General features: G+C 36.2%; 2 protein-coding genes across 3 annotated transcripts; both read right to left on the bottom strand.

Annotated features, from left to right (window-relative positions):
- Positions 1 to 837: 837 nt before the first annotated feature.
- Positions 838 to 4434, bottom strand: LOC121731187. The gene is made up of 5 exons (XM_042120542.1): positions 4413 to 4434; positions 3401 to 3909; positions 3096 to 3248; positions 2816 to 3012; positions 838 to 1031 (listed from the first exon to the last, which is right to left on the bottom strand). Exons 1-4 carry the CDS (start codon positions 4432 to 4434, stop codon positions 2818 to 2820), a joined length of 879 nt encoding a protein of 292 aa, XP_041976476.1. The 3' UTR covers positions 838 to 1031; positions 2816 to 2817.
- A 6855-nt stretch (positions 4435 to 11289) lies between these two features.
- LOC121731268 (larval cuticle protein LCP-30-like) lies at positions 11290 to 16033 on the bottom strand. 2 transcript variants are annotated; one of them, XM_042120631.1, is made up of 5 exons: positions 15951 to 16033; positions 15691 to 15731; positions 15132 to 15281; positions 12373 to 12414; positions 11290 to 11921 (listed from the first exon to the last, which is right to left on the bottom strand). In XM_042120631.1, the coding sequence occupies exons 1-5, from the start codon at positions 15963 to 15965 to the stop codon at positions 11450 to 11452; spliced, it is 720 nt and encodes a 239-aa protein (XP_041976565.1). In that variant the 5' UTR covers positions 15966 to 16033; the 3' UTR covers positions 11290 to 11449. The 2 variants fall into 2 exon arrangements, with proteins under 2 accessions (XP_041976565.1, XP_041976566.1); XM_042120632.1 differs by lacking the exon at positions 12373 to 12414.
- Positions 16034 to 23668: the final 7635 nt, after the last annotated feature.

The following is a 23668-nucleotide window of genomic DNA, read 5'->3' as shown; positions in this document are numbered from 1 at the left end:
ATTTACTATAGTATATTATTATCAAATACAGCTTGAGCAAAAGCGTTATCATCTTCTGAATTAATCAGAGGTTGATTATAAAAGCGCGCAAAACAAAGCAAGTTGCCTGACCAGCCTGCAGTTTTCTTAATCAGATCTAGTGACACTCCGGCCCTGCCGGCAGACGAGGTAGCGGCGTGCCGTGTGCTGTGTGCTGTAAATATGCTCACGTCCACGCCGCTACTGCTCAGAGTATGTTTGATCCAGCGGCTTATGGTCTGGGAACTCGCGTTGTGAACGGGCTTCTTAAAAGTAAGAATTAATTTATCTGTATTTACATGATTTAAATATTTATTAGCTATTTCCAAATACGATAGCACTGCGAGTGTAGGACAAATTGAGGGCTTTTCTCTAAAGCATGGAATAATAAGCCTTAGGTTTTGCCTATTCGGCATTGAAGTCTTAATTATATCTTTAATAGTGATTACGATACGTGAATTTTCAGAATGAACGTCTTCTGTTCTTATGAGTGACAACGTCTGCACCCGTTGTCCCGTGGACAACGCCATGAGAGTTACCATCTTTTTTGATAAAGTTTCTAACGATATAGAATCATACAGATAAAATTTAGATAAATACTCCAAAACCTTATTAGGATACCATATAGAAGAATATTTTGGGAAGCTGGGCTTACTCCTAAAGACTGCTTTAAAAAATCTCAGTATACAATCGTCATTGCAACGGGATTTACCAATGACTAGAGACAAACTGGATCTATAACAATTTAACGTCCCGTAACTTGAATTTTCATTAAATTTTTCTGTTAATAATCGTAATATATCAGCTACGGATCCTTCGTATAAATCAATATTATTAATTTGACAGAAATTAAACCAATGTTTTAATCCTGTATTATACTGATTAATCGTACCTCCCGATAAAGATTTTAGTATGACGTCAATAGACTCCTCCAGTATTCCACGTCTTAGGTAGGCTTGCCGCACAATACTGCGCACGCCAGGGTAAGACTGGGCCACAGCGGATGGCACTCCCTGGAAGGGGACAGAAGAAGGTTTTTATTTGGCCTAAAATAAATCACTTCGGATTTGAGAAGCGATCGAAATAGTGGAAACCACGGCCGAGACGGCTAGTACGGCACGACTAATATACCGGTCCCTTCCTCTTCTATAATTTTCCTAAGACTTTTCAGTATGAGCGCGAATGGCGGGAAGGCATAGAAAAAATACTTGTGCTATGAAATTGTAAAAGCGTCGATATCGAAGGCACCTTGTTTCCAAGAGACATATCTGTCACACTTATTATTTAAGCGCGAAGCGAATAAGTCTATGTCAGGTTGGCCGAAGCTCCGTAAAATCTTTTGAAAGTGTCTATCGTTCAATTCCCATTCGGTATCGACGTTAGTGAACCTAGAAGCTTGGTCAGCGTCTGTGTTTTCTCGCGATTTTATATAAGAAGCAAAAATATGTATGCGTTGTTTCTCGCACCATTGCCATATATCTCTCGTGATTTCATTGAGATGAGGAAACTGAATACCTCCCATTCTATTAATATAAGATATTATGGCAGTAGTATTATCTATTCTTAGTCACACATTTAAATCAAAACAATTCTTGCAAAATGATTTTAATCCCATAAAGGCAGCCAATAATTCGAGATAATTAATATGATTACAAGCTTCATCACCTGACCAATGGCCTCTAGTTACCACTCCGTCGCACACGGCGCTCCAGCCGGTGAGTGACGAGTCTGTGAAGATCTCCAGCTCGTATAAATTTGTATTGAAAGGCTTGGACTCAATATCGCACCACCAACTAAAATCATGGTACAAACAAGATTTTAGTGGCATGATGGAATCAAAATTATTATTACATTTTTGTAAAGCTAAAAACTTCTCTCGTTCAAAGTATTTAGTACGCGGCCAGCTCTATGCTATTGCCGGACATGCTGAAGTTAAAGTGCCAATGAACTTCGCGAAATCGCGTATGCCAATTTGGACTTTGTTACGGATTTCGTTGGCTAGTTTGGAAATTTTTTGGAGTTTTTCGGAACTTAATTGTAACTGCATGACTTGAGTATTAATGTTAAAGCCAAGAAATCTACAAAGTCGGGAAGGCATCATACTACTTTTCTCAAAGTTGATAATAAAACCTAATTGTTCCAATTTTAACCTTAATATATGCATCGTGTTTTACACGTAGCATCTTTACCTATACAAAGAAGGTCATCAAGGTAAGCGACCACTAGATGGCCTGTTTTCTTAACCATGTGAGAAGCGGCTTTAGAAGTTTTGTAAAAACAAATGGTGCAGAACTTAACCCGTACGGAAGGCAATTAAATTCATAAAGATTATTGTCAAATCGAAATCTCAAACATTTTTTATGTGATGCATGAATTGGCACAAGAAAGTATGCTTCCTTGAGGTCGATTGAGGCCATATAGGCATTTGGAGAGACTAATTTTATAGCAGTGCGAGTATCTTCCATTTTAAAATGTTGATTACGTACAAATTTATTAAGTAATTTTAAGTTGAGTATAAATCTGAAACCACCGTTACTTTTCGGTGTAAGAAATATGGATGAAATAAATTGATCAGGCAAATTTTATTACATACTGAAATAGCACCTAATTGTTTAAGTTTACTTATAGCTATGCTCATCTGACTATTTGAAAACTGTGGATTACTCGGTTCCACTCGTTGATAAGGTGGCTTACAAAAGGGTATTTTATATCCTTCAACATACGATAGCACAATGCTGTCGGAAGTAATCAAAAGCCAATTGCATAAAAAGAATTGAATGCTGCCAGCGTGAGATACCTCTAGTAGCGGCGTCTCCTGTCGTTGCCCGGTCTGGCGCTCGCGTAGTGGCGGCCGCGGCGCGGTGGCTGCTGGGCCCTCCTCGCCGACGTGGACGGCTGCGGCTCGTGCAGGTGGGCCGGCGCTACTGGCGCTGGCCTCGCGTACTGCTGACGAGGAGGAGCTCGGGAGTTGCCCGGCGGTGCTTGTTGCTTGCGCTGCGAGAAAGCTTGTTGAGTGAAAGGTTTCTTTATTTGATGACCAGATCTTTATATATCCTTGGTACTTTTAATATTCTCACCGAGCTTTCACCAAAAAGGTAGACGTCCCTTTTTACACCTTGGATTGTATTCCAAAATTTTTTATCTAAACTGGGCAATATAAGCTTTTTTCGATTGACCGATTCCTCGTAATGCAAATCTAGGAGAATCTGAGCGGTTTCTGAAATCTGTTTCTAGTTAATAACTAGAAATAATTAGTCTAGTCTAATTATTTCTAGTTTTGGAAGGTCTCCTTGGATGAGTTGTCGCGTTAAATTCGCGAGGCTGGCTATTCCTAGGCCCAGTTGATTCTGCGCATTCTCTAACCGCTTATCTCGGTTTTTGCAGCCTCCTGCAGAACTGCGGCTACCACTTGATTGAGTTTAGGCGCTTGTGCCAGCGAAAAGTTATTCGGTATAAGAATCTTCGCCACAAGCGACTCCTTATATTCCTTAGCCAGACCATCGACCAGGATTTTACCCCAACGTTCAGAGAGTTCAGTGGGTATGCATTCTCCTAGGGCTTTCTCTCTTTTATTGGCCTCGCCAAGAACATTTAAAATTTCAAGAGGTAATGTGGGGGTAGATTCTTGATTAGTATCTACCGGCACGGTGGCTTCTGGTTGGCTCAGCGGCGCTGTTGTCGGCGGTGCAGCCTGCGGCGACGCCGGTGCAGGCGCGGGCGACTCCATATAATCCACGTCTTCGACGTCGGCTAAATGATGTGGAGTTCCACAGCGAGATTCAGCCTCCCGCGCGTCGATGTCTTCATCGCGCCTATTGTCGTCGGATGAGTGCTTGTAATCGCGGCGGCCTTCCGCGGAGGAGGGCACTGACGACTCGGATCTTCTCCGGTCTGAATAAACAAAAGCATAAAGTTACTTTCAGAATGATATCACGTATCATCACGTTAAGAAAGAACTCAGTTTGTAACCAGGGTAATGTCACGTATTACCACATTAAGGTACAAATAATAGACTATCTGGATGAATGTGGGTAGTTTGGTACCTTTTCCTTTGTTGTGGCGTAATTTACTTTCCAATCGCCGTATTTTGCGGCGAATATGTTCGTAATCATCCTTATTCCCATGGTATTCGGCGATTTACACTAATTATAATACTTTAACACTGTAGAAAGTAATTTAAAAACACTAACGTGTTGACGATGTCGCACACGAAAAACGAATGAAGCCGAGTGGGGGATCGGGATTGGTCGAGCGGTGAGATCTAAAAATCGTGTGGCGATGTTGTAGGTCGTAAATCGGACTACATGGTTATTATGAAGTCTCTCAGATGCAACATCGAAATAAAATTGTCATATTTCTTTCACGTGATCACGTTCATTGTTTTCAACTATTACTCATCGTTTTTGGTAAAAGCATTTTAGCGGAATTTCAATGTACTTGTAATAGATTTTTGATTGACAATGAAATCTCTAGAGTAGGCAGTAAGTAGTCATACCATTTATGCGTTTAATTACATAATTCTAGTTAACAGAGTCTGATATAACCTCTAGAGTCTAGATTCTAGAATATCTACTTTTCTCACCTGTCGCAGCTAGATTCCACTATTGTAAACGAATTTTAAGTGTTATAAAATTACGGACAGTGTTATTTTTATTTTCTTATAAGTACTTCTTATTCATCATGAATATTAAACTTTTATGAATTTTAATTGTCTCTTGGTGACACAGAAACTGGTAGTGCCTGGTTCCTGGCGCCACTTATGTTAAGAGAAATTAATTAATACCTGTGTTAAATTACATGTTAAATGATAATTAGGATATTATATAGAACTAAATGTAGGTATAGTCTATACTAATATTATAAATGCGAAAGTGTGTCTGCCTATCTTTTACCCCTTCACGTCCAAACCACTAAACCAATTTTGCTAGGTATATAGAAATACTTTGAGCACCGGGAAAGGATATAGGATGCTTTAAATCCCGAAAAAAGTACGGTTCCTGCTCGAAAAACGAATTTTGACGCAATGGAGTTGCGGGCATCATTTAGGCCGCTTACAGACGAACGGCACGCGTCGACGGCACATGTCGGCGGCAATTGACGGCAGTCGGCGGCACGCGTCCGCGGCAGTCGATGGCACGTGTCCGTGGCAGTTGACGGCAGACGACGGCAGCCGCTGACAGTTTATGACGCTTGCAGGGGGCCTACCACGACCTTTTCTGAGACTATCATGTTTCCAGTTGTTGTAAGATTAAAATAACATTACCGTACTCACTTTTCAAATATAATTTAACTAAAAATGTCAGTAAAAAATGCAAAACATTGTTAGGCGTCCACAGGTCGGTATCGTACGCAACGGACGTCTCGCATCAAACGGATATTTTTTTACAGTATGTCCACTGTATCGGCAGCGTACGGATTACCGACTAGCCTATTAAATGAATGTTCAAAAGGGGTGTGTGGGTGTAAAAGTCGAAAGCAGAATATATTGGCTAGTCGGTAATCCGTACGCTGCCAATACAGCTGTAGACGTACTGTGAAAAAATTATCAGTTGATGCGAGACGTCCGTTGCGTACGATACCGACCTGTGGACGCTTACCTTTAGGATCACAACTGGGGGCCTACCACCACCTCTACTAAGCGACACCGTTTGACAGATGAGCAATATTATTTTAACGTCAAACTAGCGATCTTAAAAAAGTTGTTATCAGCGGAAGTAACAATGATTTGCATTTTTACTGTTTTTAGTAAAATTATATTTAAAAAGTGCTTTGAGCACCGAGAAAGGACATATTAGGCTACTTTTAATCCCAGACAAAAAGTACGGTTCCCGTGCGAAAAACGAATTTTGTTTAGTTTCTACGTTCTTCCTACGACGTTCAAAAAGTGTATTCGTGATACCTATTTTGAATAAAAAGATAATATTTTATTTATTTATTTACTTGGCGCAACGGGTAACGGAATGGGGATTGTCCATTTTTTTTTTAATTTTGCTCATTACAAAAACATTTCGAGAAATAAGGTCAGTGATCGTTTTTCTGTATATAAACGAAAAAAATACCCATTAGTTACTTATATTTTTGAACGAATACGTTTAACCTTTGTTTGACCTTCAATGGCGTTAAACTAGCAATAAATTCGACCAACATTACATTTCGAACTTTTGGTAAGCTTCTCGTATCAGCTTCACATAATGAGAACTTGCATTTGACGAACCAGCCATTATAAATAAGATTGAAAGGAAATTTAAAACATATGCAGAGGTCAATTGGCGGCCGATGATGACGTCAGAGCGAAACTTTAAAAATGTATTGAGAAAAAACTAGCCAATGTATTTTAAAATTATTTAATTTATATTCTTAAAATACCCTATTTTAACGAAAAAAAATATAAAAAGTACATGTGATTTTTTTTGGACAATGCCCATTGCGGGCATCGTGTATTAATTAATATTATATTAGCTAATAATTTAGTTCATGACTTTTCCTTAGAATTGAAATAGATGTCATTGGAAAAAAGCTGATTGGAATAAACTTAGCAGATGTTTCTCGTTTGTGAGGTTTTTGGAATGTCTTAAAATTTTGAGCAACGAACTTGATACCAGTTTAAGTTTATGTTAACCATAAAAATACAAGTTTATGTGGCAATCCTTTTTCATTTTGAGGATCCCTTTACATTATACCGGATTTTGCCTGTAACTTTGTTGCATCCCATTTAGCTTTAATCGCACAGGAACACCTTTTTTCAGTTATAAAAATTGTTTTTTATACTTTTCCGGAGCTTGCAGTATCTTCTATATTACCTTTATGTGATACTTTGAATTATGATATTAGCATTGAAATAAAAAAAATCTATTGTCATAATAATCTATATATATATAAATGGATTTTCAAATGTGTTAGTCGGGCTAAAACTCGAAAACGGCTGAACGGATTGGGCTGATTTTAGTCTTAAAATATTTGTAGAACTCCAGGGAAGGTTTTAAAGTGACACGAAGTTCACCGGGACATTCTATATATTAATACGTGAGCCAAAAACTTTGTATCCCTTTTGACAAAAAATGGGGAAACGTAGGCGAATGAAATTTTGCACAGTTATAGTTTATATGGTGAAGGAGTGCATCGAACTAATATTATTTTGAAATTATGCTTTTATCATATATTTTTTAATAACCGGTGGTAGGCATCATGTAGGACTTTCTGAAAACATTTATTTTAAATTTATTCAGAAATAAAACAATTTTGATTTTGATTTGATTTTTGATTTTGATTTTAACAAATAAAACATAACACTCACTACAACACACACACATGTTAAATGACAGATTTTTGAGTGACAAGCCTATACATACGAATTATACTCTTTTATTTATGGTTGAAGTCTGTTGACAACAAGTTGACAAATTGAAAATGGATTATAGTTTTTTTTTTTTTATTGAATCTAAGATACTATTAGACAATGCTTACAAGTTACACGGCTAGGATCAGCTAAATCCCAGAGGCAAGAGTTAAAAAAAAAATGATAAATTTAATATTTTTTACAAAATATAGGTAGTAGTCCTAAGTCGTCGAAACTAAGGTCAAATTTCGACCATTGGGCGATCTCTAGTTATTATAAACTAACATTGCGATATTATGTAAAAGTCGCTATCGGTAAATTCCGATGCCTATATTTTTTATTTAGCTTCACATTAAAAAATATTTAAATTTTTTATCAAGGCGCTTTATTTTTTAAATAAATTAGCTATGAATTATAAAATTATTCATTGTAAATTTTATTATTCGTAATAAATAAGCCATATTGCTTACTGCCAGTTACTTAAAAATTAATCGATTTTAAGCTTTACGTTAATTAAAAAGCCACTTTTTAAAACATACTTTTTGCAAGCAATTTCGTTATATTCACATGGAGATTATATTACCTATTATCTTCTTAATATTAGTGTAGACATATAAACTTCTAAACTGTAAAATAAACTAAAAGTGAAAAGTTCTACTGATGACTCAAAAAATAGACCAAACTCTTCAAATCTATTCTAGTAGACGTGTTCATGTGCTTCACTTGACTCTTTACGGCTGAACAATTATACACTGTCTTTTTTGGTTATGGAAATCCTTGATAATGCTTTGAATACACCTGCCGAGTACAGTGGCGAGACAGTGCTCTCGGCCCAGAACTCGGCATGTTTAATATTACGTATGTGCTCGGCCGAGGGCACTGACTCACCACTATCGGTAGGCCTTAAGATCCCGACGTACCTACCGAGGATGACGGCCGGCATATAATGTAAGACTCTCAAAGGTGCAAGTTTGCACCAACCTACCAAAATAAAACTCTGATGCCTGTTTTCACCAACGGTCTCCTAACGCTAAGATCGCTAGGGAACACTAGCGATCTTACGGGTCAAATATCTCTTAAAACAAACACATTAAAAAAAAACTAATATTTTGCAAAAGTTCTTACGCCCTAAGAACGAACGTGACACACAAAAATTCGTGAATTCTTGAAGGATATGTACCATTAATGGCCGCTAGGGGACCACTTAGCGTTAGGAGGGGGTTGGTGAAAACAGGCATGAGGTGACCGCTTCTACAGTTTTTTCTGAGACGACGGACAACACAATATTATATTATTATTACAGCAGTGGTCCAGAACTACCTGCTCCTAGGTTGTATATTTTACTATTTACCTTGCCGGTCGGTGCAGCGTCGTCAGATTTTGGCACGGTATTTGGGTGCTTGCGTGCGACGTATGCGAATTATTATAATTGCATAAGTTTGAGTTAAAAAATGCTATGCAGCTTTACCGCAGCAGTCCCTGAGTGCCATGTGTATTTTTTTTATTCTTAATGATATAAATTAAAAAATCGGCCAAGTGCGAGTCAGACTCGCGCACGAAGGGTTCCGTACCGTTATGAAGCAAAAGTAGGGAAGAAAATGTGTTTTTTGTGTGGGATCCCACCTTACTTATTTATTTTATTTTAATTTTATTATTAAATTAATATTTATATTTTTACACATATAATTGAGGACTTAGTGAAAATTTCAAGTGTCTACGTGTTGCCATCATGAATTACGAGCCAAAAAGTTTAAAAAAATCACGTTTGTTGTATGGGAGCACCCATAAAATATTAATTTAATTTTGTTATTATAGCGGCATCAGAAATACACAATCTGTGAAAATTTCAAAACTCTAGCTATAGCGGTTCTTGAGATACAGTCTGGAGACAGACAGATAGATGGACAGACATCGAAGTCTCAATAATAGGGTCCCGTTTTTACCCTTTGGGTACTGAACCCTAAAAACTATAATCGATTAATTAAATTATTTCAAACAGGATACTGTTGAAAATTTTACGATGACGATGATATTACTATCGCAAAACATATTATTTTACTGATATAGGTTACGCAATATAAATGGCCTATTTTTAATAATTATTACGTTTTATCTAGAGCACGCCTTATAAAAATTCACTAATTTATACAAATTTATTTTATGGCCTAATTTTCGTTTAAGGATAAATTAATATCCAAAGTTGTTACACAAAAAGTTACTGCTCTTTGTGACAAACTTAAAGCGGCCAGTACACAATATTTCACGATGGCCCACTGCAGCAAGCCATCGTCAACTGTAGACCGCGATCACTGTGTGTTTACGAAATGTACGTTTACGGACGAAAAACGAATGTTAGGCGCAATGCAGTTGCGGGCGTCATCTAGTAAATCAGAATGGGTTTTAGGACGCTCCCCCTACGGAGATGCCGTAATTTACCGTTTTTAGAGCCTTATCTATATCTATTTAGGATAGATATAGATAATCTATACTAATATTATAAAGCGGAAGAGTTTGTTAGTTTGTTTGTTTGTTTGAACGCGCTAATCTCAGGAACTACTGGTCCGATTTGAAAAATTCTTTCAGTGTTAGATATCTCATTTATCGAGAAAGGTTATAGGCTATATTTTATCACGCTAAGTTTAATAGGAGCGAAGAAAAAGAGGAAAATGTGGAAAAAATGGGGGAAATTATTTGAAAGGGTTTATCTCACGAACTACTGGAACAATTTTTCTGTTATTTGGCACAGATAAGAAGTAGACCACGTGAAGGATCATAGGCTATTTTTTGTGGACTAATTTATCTGTGAAATACCTAATTTACGCGGGCGAAGCTGCGCGATATTTCGCGTGGTCACGACATCACGCGTAAACGGCTGGACCCATTTTGCTGAAATTTTTGTATAAAGATACTTTGAGTCCCGAAAAAGAACATAGGATACATTTTGTCCCGGAGAAACGTACGGTTACTACTTACTGCACAATATACTTTTATGATTTGCGCGTAAACTATTCAATCTATTTTGATGGAATTTGGTATGGAGATACAGTCTCGGGAAAGGAGAAGGAATACTAATTTTCTCCCGGAAAATATACGGTTCCCACACAATAAACTTTTAAGATTACCGCCTAAACTATTCAATCTATTTTGATGAAATTTGGTATAGCAATGTGTATAATTTTTGCATGAATTGTATTCAGTTTGAAAGACTACTAGAAAAGCCTGCATGTTTTGACGAGTCTGCAAGACGCAGACAATAGTTGGTAGAGTTGCGGTGAGCTGATCGTGCCCCTGGCTGTGCCTAGGCGGGGAGTGGAGCACCATGGGGTTGCAGTGGGTAGTTCCTCGGAGAGTCACACATACCCCGGCCGATGTCTCCAATCCGCCGGGGATGCGCAAAGCATTTCCCCATGTAAAAAAAAGGACCTTTGAACATAGACAGTAGAGTACAGTACTAGCTCTACTATAATGGGTTACTACTAGTTTTTATTATTCGTAGGTTACTACTTGATAAATAATAATTAAAATGTGTTATTATAATTAATTATATGTAATTGATTGTACTGTCGGTTCTTGGTGGAAATTCTTGTTGAACACTAATAAAACTCAACTTTTCGTGCACTTTTTCTACTATATTAATGTTAATATAGTGGAAAAAGTGCTCCATATTTTTCTGTGAAGTCATACAAGATTCTATGTAAGTAATAACAAATACCATGATACCATGTTTCATGTGAATAAATAAATAAATAAATTATGTCTCGTTGTATTCTTATTTTAATTGAAGCTTTTTTGTGTTATTTAAATTTCAATATTTCTTTTTTATTCATAAGTAAACAGCGGTACTAAGATAGAAAACGCGAGGTTTTACTCCTCATTCTTTTGTTATTGAATAAAAATAATATTTTATATAGTGAAGGTAAAATAAGACCGGCACGTTACTAATATAATAATTTATTAGTTTATAACACTCCATTTTTATAACTCAACGACTTGCGCTCAAATCGTCGAGTAAAAGCCTACTTTCCTAATAATAGATAACGATATTTTTACATCACAAGGTTTATATTTACATCACAATGTTTTGGTATGACTAATTTACAGGGTTGGGATGTGGGCACCAACGGGTTGGAAACCGTTTTCGTCGGCGACGTAGTCCACTCTGTAAGTGATGCCATCGGGACCGACGTACTCGAAGAAACCTCTGGCCCTCATACCGCTGTTCTCGTTGTCGATCTTCTCGATCCTTCCGGCCTCCTCGGCCAGGATCCTGTTCTCGGTCTCGTACAGGTAGTGGTAGCCGTCGGCGTCCTCCTCCTTGTCGTACCTGATGATGGCGTATCCGTAGTCGTAGATAGCGGGGGCGATGGTGACTACGGGCTTAGGGGGCGGCGGGGGGAGAGTTGGCTTGGGCTTGATGACGACGGGGGCGGCGGTGGTGGTAGTGGTGGTGGGGGCCTGGGTGGTAGTGGTGGTAGTAGTGGTAGTGGTGGTCGGTGGCTTCGGGGCAGCGGTGGACTTCTCGGGCACGTAGTAGCCTCCTCCCGTTCCACGGTCGCCGCGGTCGCCACTGTAAAAAAACATATTTTAATATCTATGCAAGTTTCATGAGCTCCTATATACTATTATACTTATATTATTTTACTAACAATATTGTAATCAACTTTAAATAATAAATTGTATGTAAATAACGAACAAAATTAAATTTAAGTTGTATTTTCAAAATATTTGCACGTCGAGATGTATCCGACAAAACATGAGCACTATTTCACATTGTACCATTTTATTGTCAATACCATGTTTTTTCACAGTTCTCGTTTTTATTCTTTGTACGCTGGGTGTAAATTTTTGTCGCACGATAAAAGAGTTAACTCTTTGTATGGCATCCAAACATCGCCAGAACTGACAAACAAAGTGATGAAAACTCAAGAGACTGGTCGCGTGCTAAGTTATCTGAGAACTTGTAAAATTATATTTTGAGAAATTATTGAAACTGAAAATTACAATATTATTCAACTCACTTGTAGAAACCGCTGCGGTCACCGCGGTCTCCGCGGTCACCGCTGAAAAGAAATAACATAGTTTTAGTGGGAGAGCCAAGCTTCGGCACGAATGGCCGGCCGGCTCGACCGGAGAAATACCACGTTTTCACAGAAAACCGGTGTGAAACAGCGCTTGCGCTGTGTTTCACCGAGTGGGTGAGTTTACCGGAGTCCCAATCCTCTACCCTATTCCCTTCCCTACCTTCCCCTATTCCCTTCCCTTCCCATACCTACCCTCCCCTATTACCCTATTCCCTCTTAAAAGGCCGGCAACGCACCTGCAGCTCTTCTGATGCTGCGAGTGTCCATGGTCGACGGAAGTTGCTTTCCATCAGGTGACCCGTTTGCTCGTTTGCCCCCTTATTTCATAAAAAAAGAGTATCCGATACCGTATACGAAATTTATCCAACCAGAAGTAGGTTGGAAGGTAGCGCATAAAATTCTCAAACTTGGGTGGTGGCTAATGGGGATAGGTTGGAAGAAGCCAACGAGATATCTCACTCTCGAGATAATTAAAAACTACTCGTCTCATAATGTCAAAATCTCGACATTATCTCGACAAAACTCTATAAAAATGTGTTATTTCGATGATAGATCTACGCGAGAAAAAACGTTTGTCATGCTAGGGTCAATAGAGATGAACAGACAAACTATCAAACATCGAGAAAACATGTAGAGTGAGATATCTCGTTGGCGTATGCCAGGCAGACTGGGCATACGCAGGATAAGATGAAGCCACATTGACGCAAACGGTACTAAGATATGACTCTTTTTAACAATTTAATTAGTGGCATATTAATGTCAGTGTCAGCAACAACATTATCGCATCTTTATTATTATTCGTTTCTCATAAAATGTATTAAATATTAATTATGTTTATTCAACTTTATAAAATATGTTAATTATTTAGTTATGAATCATGAACATTTAAGTAAACAAATAAGTATATTGATACATATTCATAATATTAAAATTAATATGTTAAAGTTATACGTGGTTACTAATAAGTTTAAACAAACATAATTTAAACTCAAAATAATTATTGAATAACATAGTTTAAACTATGTTAATATAAATCGTTATACTAATTGTGGACAACGCAACTTAGTAGCCCCTAATTCACTCTTCGCGCAAATTTTGCAATTTTTTAAAAAAATTAATAAATTTTGTAAAGCCGTATTTTTTTTGGATGAAAACCACGTTTTATATCGTTTTCCGAAACACAAAGTTGGGGAGTGTATAAATCCTTAGATTATTATTATTATTGTAAAGTAATTGTATTTTCTATTATTCGTTAAGGGTTAAAGGTCTTCGGCGATTAAAGTGACGTTAATCCAAAGTAAGTAAGCCTTTGTTGTCTTGCTTTGTAGTCAATTTGTCAAAACACGACGCGTAGAATTAAAAAAATCACTCCTAAGCAGTCTGAAGTAGCAAAAGCAGCTCAGAGACGAATATTAATACTTAACTGTAATTTAATAAAGATTTGATGATGTAAGCCTAGGGTTGCCATCACCCAAATTTCCTTCGCCGGTCCGGCACGACAAAATTCCCGAACATTTGGCCGAAATGTGATTATTTCCCCGGACACCTCTTAAACAGTATTTACGATAACTTCTATGCCAATTTTTGCTTTTCCAACAAGAATTTGTAAAAATCTAATTAACTCAAGTCCGTGCAAGAAACAGCGTGTTTGCTTAGCGAGTTTTTATCTTTCGTTTATTGCTGCATAATTTAAGAGTTAAATTTCTCTCATCAAAAGTGTTTGTGAAATCCTAACACCCGGACGCTTTTCAAAAAACCGGCCGGACGCACCCCGGACACCCTACAAACTAGGACAAATCCGGGGAAATCCGGACGGATGGCAACCCTATATAAGCCCCATACATGATCTGCCAAACTCTTCATTAATTTATTCAGTCATCAATCCCCAAGCGGCAGCCGGCTGTCGCATAACAATTGAAAATCTATTGTTTCTGCGATTTCCACGATCGAGGTATTAAATTGCAGTTTAATTATCATTAAATGTCTACGAATGCGGCGTTAAAACTTTATTTTTTCATTTAGGTAAAACAGTACCTCCATTCTACTTTTTACCGTCAAATCGCGTTTTCTGTATATTTCAATGTCTTACTGGGAGCTTAGTATAAGAAGAGTCTGTATATTAGTCTTTAGGGTCCACAAACCGGCGTGAAACAGTGCTTGCGCCTTTCGCCGAGTGAGTGAGTTCACCGGAGGCCTAATCCTTTACCCTATTCCCTTACCTACCCTCCCCTATTCCCTTCCCTTCCCTTCCCATCTCTTCCCATCCCTACCCTCTCCTATTACCCTATTCCCTCTTAAAAGGGCGGCAACACACCTGCAGCTCTTCTGATGCTGCGAGTGTCCATGGGCGACGGAAGTTGCTTTCCATCAGGTAACCCGTTTGCTCGTTTGCCCCCTTATTTCATAAAATAAAATAAAAAATTAAAAAAACATACGCCTATCTAGGTTTAACTAGGTTAATATAAACTCAACACTCGGTCAACTACTCGTATTATGACGTTATTTATCTCATTCCTCGTATTTTTTTAAAAGGCATGGCATTCTTACAGAGACTTGCCGTCCATTCTACTTTTTATAAAATTATAATAAAGACAAAAAGTTCGTGCCAAGGAATTCAATGTTAAATATTTTATACGGTTAATTTTGACCCAGATTGGTGCAACCGGGCATAAGTCATAGACAGTGCGTGTACATACTTGTATCTTCCAGAGTCGTCAGGGATGTAACGGCCGGAGTTGTCGTATTTGCTGGTGTAGCGGCCGGGGTCGTAGCGGCCCGGGTCGTAGCGACCCGATGTCTCCAACGTGGGCAGCACCCTCAAGTACCTCAGGGTGTCTACATTATCGCTGTATAAGAAAATTGATATAAGTATATGCACTTGTGATATAATATTGAAAGCACTATTTTTTTGTTATTAAGAAATGAAAAGAAATAAAAGGTTAATAACTTTGTGCCTACGTACCGACAGTGGAAATTTAATGTTAGTTATCGTGAAATTTGTTTGCACACTAAAATATTGTAAGCGTAAGTGTCTAAACACACTAGGCCGAAGTTACGCTGCGTAAATTCTGCATGTTTACGCCCGCAATGTATTTTAAATTACCGATGACACATTATTCCCTTGCGTTCCGTCCGTATTTTGTATGCGTTGACGTAATCATGCGTAATTTACGCCGCGTAACTTCGGCCTAGTGTGTTTAGACTTTTAGAGTAAAAAATATATTGTGTTAAGTATCGTAGTTTCTTTAAACTTACCCTTCAGCCGCCAAAGCAGCTGCTACAAACAGGCAAGCGACCTAAACAAAAAAAATATTAGCACATATTTTTCTTTCTTTCAATAAAATAAATTATTGGCAATTTTTTTATAATAAAAAATATTAACACATTCTTTTGGCTTTCGTCCAAAAATATTAGCACTTTCCGTTCATAGTATTATTTTTTCGATTAACTTTGTTTCATATCCATTTAATTTTTACTTTTTATTTTTAATATTTTTGTTTCTATATGGAACTCACCAAAAGAGTACGCATTGTGACTATCAACCCAAGTTATCGAGCTGAATGTTGGTGTCACCAAGATCATTGCTTATATATACCTTTTTTCGACTAATTCTATAATGCGATTCTATCAGCGAGTTCCTCTCATTTATAATTTATTTAATATTATTTTATTCATAGGCAACGACTCTCAAACTTTACCGTATCGATTGATTTTATAAGGTGTCTGAAAGTTTTGGTTTTGTGACAAGCGCGATATGATTTTATGCATATTTGCGAACGGCATTTTTGCATACTGCATAATTGAGCTAGATCCAATTAATCGATTTACTAGATTGGAATTCATGTTTACATGAATTTTCATAATTTCACACATACTTAATAGTACATTGGCCTGAATAATCAGCATACATAAGTGGAAAAGAACGAGAGAATGAAGAAAGATACTCGAGGAGATCCGCGTTTACAAATGCAACATTCTTGCATTCATAAACCGTTTGCATTGCAATTTTGTTTCTTGTCTACTAAAAGAAAATAGGAAAAAAAATTAATACAGCAAAGTTTAAATAATCTTTTAATGATATGGTTTTGATAATGGTTTTGTCGATTTAAGAAATATTTTTACCAATGAAACTATAAACTTCCTACATTATATCACTTATTTTAGGTACTGATTACAAAAAATTGTAATAATAATAAATCATTAAAGGGATAAATTCAGAACTTGACGTGATAGTTTACATATTATACGTGGGAGAGCCATGCTTCGGCACGAATGGGCCGGCTCGACCGGATAAATACCACGTTCTCACAGAAAACCGGCGTGAAACAGCGCTTGCGCTGTGTTTCGCCGAGTGAGTGAGTTTACCGGAGGCCCAATCCCCTACCCTATTCCCTTTCCTACCCTTCCCTATTCCCTTCCCTTCCCTACCCTCCCCTATTCCCTTCCCTTCCCTACCCTCCCCTATTACCCTATTCCCTCTCAAAAGGCCGGCAACGCACATGCAGCTCTTCTGATGCTGCGAGTGTCTTTGGGCGACGGAAGTTGTTTTCCATCAGGTGACCCGTTTGCTCGTTTGCCCCCTTATTTCATAAAAAAAAAAATAACAGTGCTAACCTGCATCTACATTAGGATTATTCTAATATTATTTAAATCTTATATTTTACAGTTTCAGAACCACTAGAACTATAAGATTACTACAAAACTAATGAACGTAAGTACTTAAATACTACTAACAACAATAAAGTATGAATCTATATGCATGTGTGTGATATGGCTCATACTCAGACTGACACACTGACATAACCCTCTTATTGAAAACAGATTACTGAATTATATTACTCTTATATATTAATTACTACATATTATAAAACAAAATCGTTTTTTTTCCTCATGTCCATTTGTTACCTTTAATCTTTAAAACTACGCAACGGATTTTGATGCGGTTTTCTTTATTATATAGAGTGATTCAACAGAAAGGTTTATAAGTATAATAACATTCATTAAACAGTGGAGAAATACTGTTATTGTTGGGGTTTTTAATGTGATGTCGTAAATAATTACATTTTTTTCGCTTACATTGCAAACGCAGGCTGAACCCTACGAGATTTATCAAAATAATGTACTAGGTACTGTACACAATGAAAAGGTCTACAAAAAACTCTGGGATGGTATATGTCTATCTCTTATGGATATCCCACAATAACAGTTTTTGTCATTTACTTTTAACGACAAATAATGGCTAATTTTCGAAGCGATTTTAACCAATACCGCATTAATTCTTATTAAATTAAAAACTTTAAATACATTGTTGATCTAATATAGATCTATATTATGGCTCTTTACAGCATATGATTGTAATGAATATTTTCGAAGATATTAATTACATACTATAATATAAATTGCGAGACGTAGCTTTTGCGGCGGTACCGACCAATGCGGGCCACGGGTAGTATAATGATGTAGTTTGAATATAAATCAAAACTGCTGAATCGATTTTAATAATTTTTTCAGTGGCTATATATTATGTTATACCCGGGCAGGCTGGGTCGGGTCGCTAGTAATATTATATTATTAACCACATAAAGCGTACTAACAAAACTAAATACTACTTAAGGGTATAATAATTTAGGGTCCCTTATATAAAGTTCACTGTTATGTAGCAGCGCTGAAAGACTAAATTTTATTTTAACCTATCAATCCCCAAGCGGCAGCCGGCTGCCGCATAACAATTGAAAATCTATTGTGTCTGCGATACCTACGATGGAGGTACCTTTTGTATGGGCAAACTCATGACGCTGGGACCTGGTGCGCTTGCTTATACAAATCTTATATCACAAAAAAAATACACCCTATGTATATCACCAAAGGTGGTTGGAGAATAATTATACAGAAGCTTACAATCTTTGTAAGATTCTGTATATTCACCAAGCTGTATCTCAAGATCCGCGATTTCCGCCTATTGAAATTTTCACCCTGGTAACGGGTACCTACGTATTGCCATTGTGAATAGCTTAAAATATTCACAAAACACTCAGTTGTATTTTCACTTTATATAAAAATAATATTTACTCATATCCAAGATCGCCATTTTTAACCGACTTCCAAAAACGAGGAGGTTATACGTTCGGCTGTGGATATGTTTTTTTTTATGTATGTTCAACGATTACTCCGCCGTTTGTAAACCGATTTTCAAAATTTTTGTTTTGTTGTATAGGATAGTACTCCAATTTGGTACCATGATCAGAAAAGTGGTGACCTGATGATGGGATCCATGAGTAATCGAGGGAACTCCTCAACATATGATTTTTTTTTGGTTTCATATGAAATATTCCAAGCATATGTTACCAAAAAGTAAGATTTTGTACCAGGATATACTATGGTTCGAAGGTGGTGAACAGAACTCCTTACACCTTATAGATACATGTTTGGGGGTTTCGGCGTTGTCTTAAGAACTAAAAGCATATACTACTATGCAAATTTCATTAATCATCATCATCATCACCACCATTCCACCATACATCCATTTCTTAAGCATAAGAGACAGAAATAAAGTGAATAGATTATTTGAACCACTAGACATTACACTACAAAATCTTATATCCGAGTGGCAGGATCGGTGGGACACCTCGATCAAAGGTCGTCACCTGTAAAATTTCTTCCCTTCGGTTCGTGAACGACTCGCTATGCATTGGATAGAAATAGATCACTGCGTTGCGCAATGGGCATTGTCCAAAAAAATCACATGTACTTTTTATATTTTTTTTCGTTAAAATAGGGTATTTTAAGAATATAAATTAAATAATTTTGAAATTCGTTGGCTAGTTTTTTCTTAATATTTTTTAAAGTTTCGCTCTGACGTCATCATCGGCGGCTAATTGACCTCTGCAGTGTTTTAAATTTCCTTTCAATCTTATTTATAATGGCTGATTCGCCAAATGCAAGTTCTCATTATGTGAAAGCTACATTATAGCATACATTATAGTTACTGTGAAAGTACCAGCACTGAGAGAGTTACCTTAACTTCTGTGAGAATTGCCCTAACAGCATGTCAGCTCTCCGAAAAGGTCACGACATCTGCCTTGGCGACTCTAGTCCCGAATCTCGGTGGTCCGAGCCTGGGCTGTCGGCGCTTGTACATGGGTGTTATCCGCTCAATGTCCATGTACGGAGCGCCGATATGGGCTGGAAACTTGTCACCTAAATTTACCTAGCCTAGCTCTTACAGAAATAAAAATAAAATTCATTGCAACGGTGCTACTTTCCGAGTGAACTTTATAATATAAGGTACACCTACAAACTAAAGTATAATAACTTTGTTTTGTGGATAGTGTTGAAATGTTTATTGCTCTCCTGAAGAATATTAATTTATCCTAAGCTTTAAAGGAAGCTTTGAAAATAATTATTTATTATTCAGGCATTCCATACGATACATAATACGCAACAAAATACTATTTTTGTTAGAAACAGTAGACGCATTTTAGCAGTGTCTTTATAAAATATAAATAAGGCAACGTAAGAAGTCTAATATAATTATTTATTAGGCTTCTTAACTTGCAGGAAACTTTATTTATTTTGCTTATAAAGTGATTTTTATGCATAATGTATTCAAACACTTAATCTCGTTTTGATAGTTCATGGTAACCAGATTTAATGTAGATACGTTTTTCTCAAAAAATATACAAATTAAAGCTATAAAAAACTAGTTCATGATCAATGCCAGTAATAATTCAGAAAAATGGAGCAGGTCACACAAGGAACTAAAAAATTGTCGCATGAATAATTATTATTAAGACATAATCTCATTGACAACATTAATTAGTAAAACATCTTCAAAAACGCTATCTATATAATACGTATCAAGAATTTTGTCTCTATTTCGTGAAGTTTTTTGTATTCTTTAATTATTCTACGGCGATGGTTTATTCTATGGTATAGCTATCATTAAAACAGTAACATGAATTTTGAGATTGTTATATTTTCTTTTATTTCGAGCATCGTAAGCAATAATTTTAAATAAATAAAAAATTTATAATTCAATTATGACTAACTATATAAAATTGGCTTGCAAAAAATATAATCGGAGGCGATTTACTATGATTTATTATTTACTTCTTATTTCATACATCTGGAATGCGATATGCAAAGGATTAAAAAAAGAATCAAGCGGGCAATCCTTAATAATATTATAATATAAATGCGAATGTGTGTATTTCTGTCTGTTATCTTGTCACGCAGAAATCGTTATTAATAGCTTTGAATAAAATTTTGTGTGAACAAATTTAAGTCCCGGAGAAGGAACGTTAAACTATCCTAAAGTTCCCCCTATCATTTCCTATTTGTCAAAGTATATCATAAGCAGTATATTATCATAAGTATAATATCTCTATACCAAATTTCACATAAATAGTATCTGCGGCTTAGACGTGAAGACCTAACAGGGAAACACACTAAAAGATGAGCAGACAAGCAGATAGACATTAGATACAGACTAACGGCCGTTCCCAATATTTGATCTATCTCTGGTTTTGCCCTACTAGAGATACTTATTAGAAATAGCTCACAATTGACATAAAATATATGTCTCTAATGTCTAATCTGAGCTATTCCTATCTCTAGTAGGGCCAAACCAGAGATAGATCAAATATTGGGAACGGCCGTAAAAGTTCATATCCTACAAATATTATAAACGCAAAAGTGTATCTGTACCTATTGGAATGGATATACTTTTAATGGTGTAAATGTAAGACACTAGGCCGAAGTTCCGCGGCGGAAATTAGACACTAATAGTTTTTACTGCGGAAAAATGTACGACTTTCGCAATAAACGCATTTCGGTGCATCGGAGTTGCGAGCGTCATTTAGTTCACAATATTAGTATGGAAGATATGAAAATGATCACATTTATTGAGTCATCACGAATCTACACGAGGTCTTCAAACATAAAACCGCAATAAAAATTAAATGTGTATCAAGGGGTCGTACCCGGATCTGTCATTTTGCGAATTCTTTTACGATTCAGTTGCTTAATATTATCATAATGATCTTATATAATATTATGCAAGGAGGCATTTTCATTGATAATAAAATAATTTGTCAATTCAAACAAGATGGTCGGAAATTCTCAAACTTTTGCTTGACACCTAATATAAAATGATATGATATGGTAATAAGTAATATTATAATTATAAATTATTTTTATCGATGGTCATATTAATTTGTCTTCGCCAGGCCAAAACTCTTGTCTTAACATTGGGGTGCGGTTGTTGAGGGGGCGACTAACCCTAAATTGTCGATTTTATAATTCATTTTTATACTTGAAAATAATTAAATTGTTTCATTTTGTAGACATAGATATAGCATTATATATTTCCAAGAATTTGATCTGAGCGAAAACACGTTACAAAAATGCATCTAATTTTCCCATATATTGCCATAGCCATGCATTAAACTAAGTTAATATTTTAACACATTGTATAAAATTCTATCATTGAGATACTGACCTCGCGGATTTTTAAAATGTTTAAAAACTATTTATCGAGTTATTAAGAAAAAATTAATTTGGCGAAGATTCCGCGTCGTCTTTTTTCACCTGGCATATGAAATACGGGCGTGAGTGTGAAGAAAGAGGGACGATGTTTGATTTTTGAGGTTAGTCGCCCTCTTAAAACAGAGAATAATAATTATGAGCTTGAAATATTATGAACACGCGCAATCAGCAATGCTATAATCCTAACTCAACTAGCATGTAAGTATGAGAAGTTATATATTTTTTTTATTATTGAAATATAAGGGAGCAAACGAGCAAACGGGTCACCTGATGGTAAGCAACTACCGTCGCCCATGGACACTCGCAACATCAGAAAAGCTGCAGGTGCATTGCCGGCCTTTTAAGAGGGAATACGCTCTTTTCTTGAAGGTAATATAGTTGTTACTACACTACTTACTACAATAATTTAAGTAGATATAATTCAAGTCATTACCCACATCATACTTACTAAATATAGTAATATACGATATACGTCTATATTATGTGTAATACTACAAAGTGCATAAAGTTATTAAAATATTTTACACTTTACCATAAAACCCACATTTTATTTACAGATGCTATCAATGTGTTTTGTGGCTGATATTCGTAATATAGGTCAATGTAAACCTTAAAATCATTATAAATGATAAGCATCACTATTCATTGTCGTATTAACAAATTAAATAAAGTAGCAGACCACCTACTGGTTTTTGCATGAATTATAATAACTTATAGATTGATCTTTCGCTTCTTGGTATGTGATCGCAGAAAGCTTTTATCCTGAAATAATTTAAAATTGTTTACGATCATCATCTTGATTGAAACGATTAACCTCTTTAACCAACTACCAAAAAGGAGGTGGTTCTATGTTAGGCTGTGTAAATATTTTTATTCCAAAAAAAAACTTGCAATTTCTTAGATATATAGATTGCTTTAAGAAAGTTTTATTTAAAAATTTTGTTTGTACCATCGAGTTAACTGATTCCTAGGCAGTTGACGGACCTACCGGTCAAAAGTTTATGCCCACAACATAATTCATTTATCAAATTGAAAAAAATACACGAATTAGCAAATGGTTATTTTGTATTGTCGAACGAAGGTTAAAACAATGTTTTGAAAATCAAAAATAATTGTGTCTATTATTTGTATACTTTTATACGAGCGCATGTTTACATTTTGTAGGTGAGTGCGAGAAATTAAAATTTGCAAGTATGGCTGACTTGTTTAATATTCTTTAACTGTGAATTATTCCTTCTATGTTTATGATTGGAGTTTAGTTCCATTAAGCTCTGTAAGTCGCAAGAATCGAGCTTTTATTTATACTTTGAGCACCAAGACACTCTTTTGTGAAACGAAAACAATACTAATTATTGTTTTCGTTTTCGATTTGTTTTTCATATAATATATCATTTTAGTATATTATACACACATTTAATACACATCCAGACCCGGGAACATTGAAAACTTTTTGTCCCGTCGGCGGGATTCGAACCCGCGACAACAACACACCTTTGAAATATCCTGAAAAAACTGAATGGAACCAAATAGAAATCAATTATTTGTCGAAATGTTACTAAGAATGCTAAGATTGTGCAAAGAAATAATAAAAATAAAAGAAGGTAATATTATGAATAAATTAAAAATGTAAGTATGGAACAATTCCAGACTAATTTACTTATTACTATATTATAATCCAAATAATATG

This window comes from Aricia agestis, chromosome 10 (assembly GCF_905147365.1).
Source record: "Aricia agestis chromosome 10, ilAriAges1.1, whole genome shotgun sequence".
Taxonomy (NCBI): Eukaryota; Metazoa; Arthropoda; class Insecta; order Lepidoptera; family Lycaenidae; genus Aricia; species Aricia agestis.
The sequence above is the reverse complement of the archived record's forward strand: the minus strand, read 5'-3'. Positions and strand labels throughout refer to the sequence as shown.

Coding starts and splice junctions, on each gene's coding strand:
- LOC121731187 (XM_042120542.1), bottom strand. CDS start 4,434: ATGCTTTTACCAAAAACGATGA. Junction 3,910..4,412: donor GCTTTTACCAAAAACGATGA/GTAATAGTTGAA, acceptor TTGTTTATTCAG/ACCGGAGAAGATCCGAGTCG. Junction 3,249..3,400: donor CCGCAGTTCTGCAGGAGGCT/GCAAAAACCGAG, acceptor GTTATTAACTAG/AAACAGATTTCAGAAACCGC.
- LOC121731268 (XM_042120631.1), bottom strand. Junction 15,282..15,690: donor GCTGCTTTGGCGGCTGAAGG/GTAAGTTTAAAG, acceptor TTTCTTATACAG/CGATAATGTAGACACCCTGA. Junction 11,922..12,372: donor GACCGCAGCGGTTTCTACAA/GTGAGTTGAATA, acceptor GTTTTTTTACAG/TGGCGACCGCGGCGACCGTG.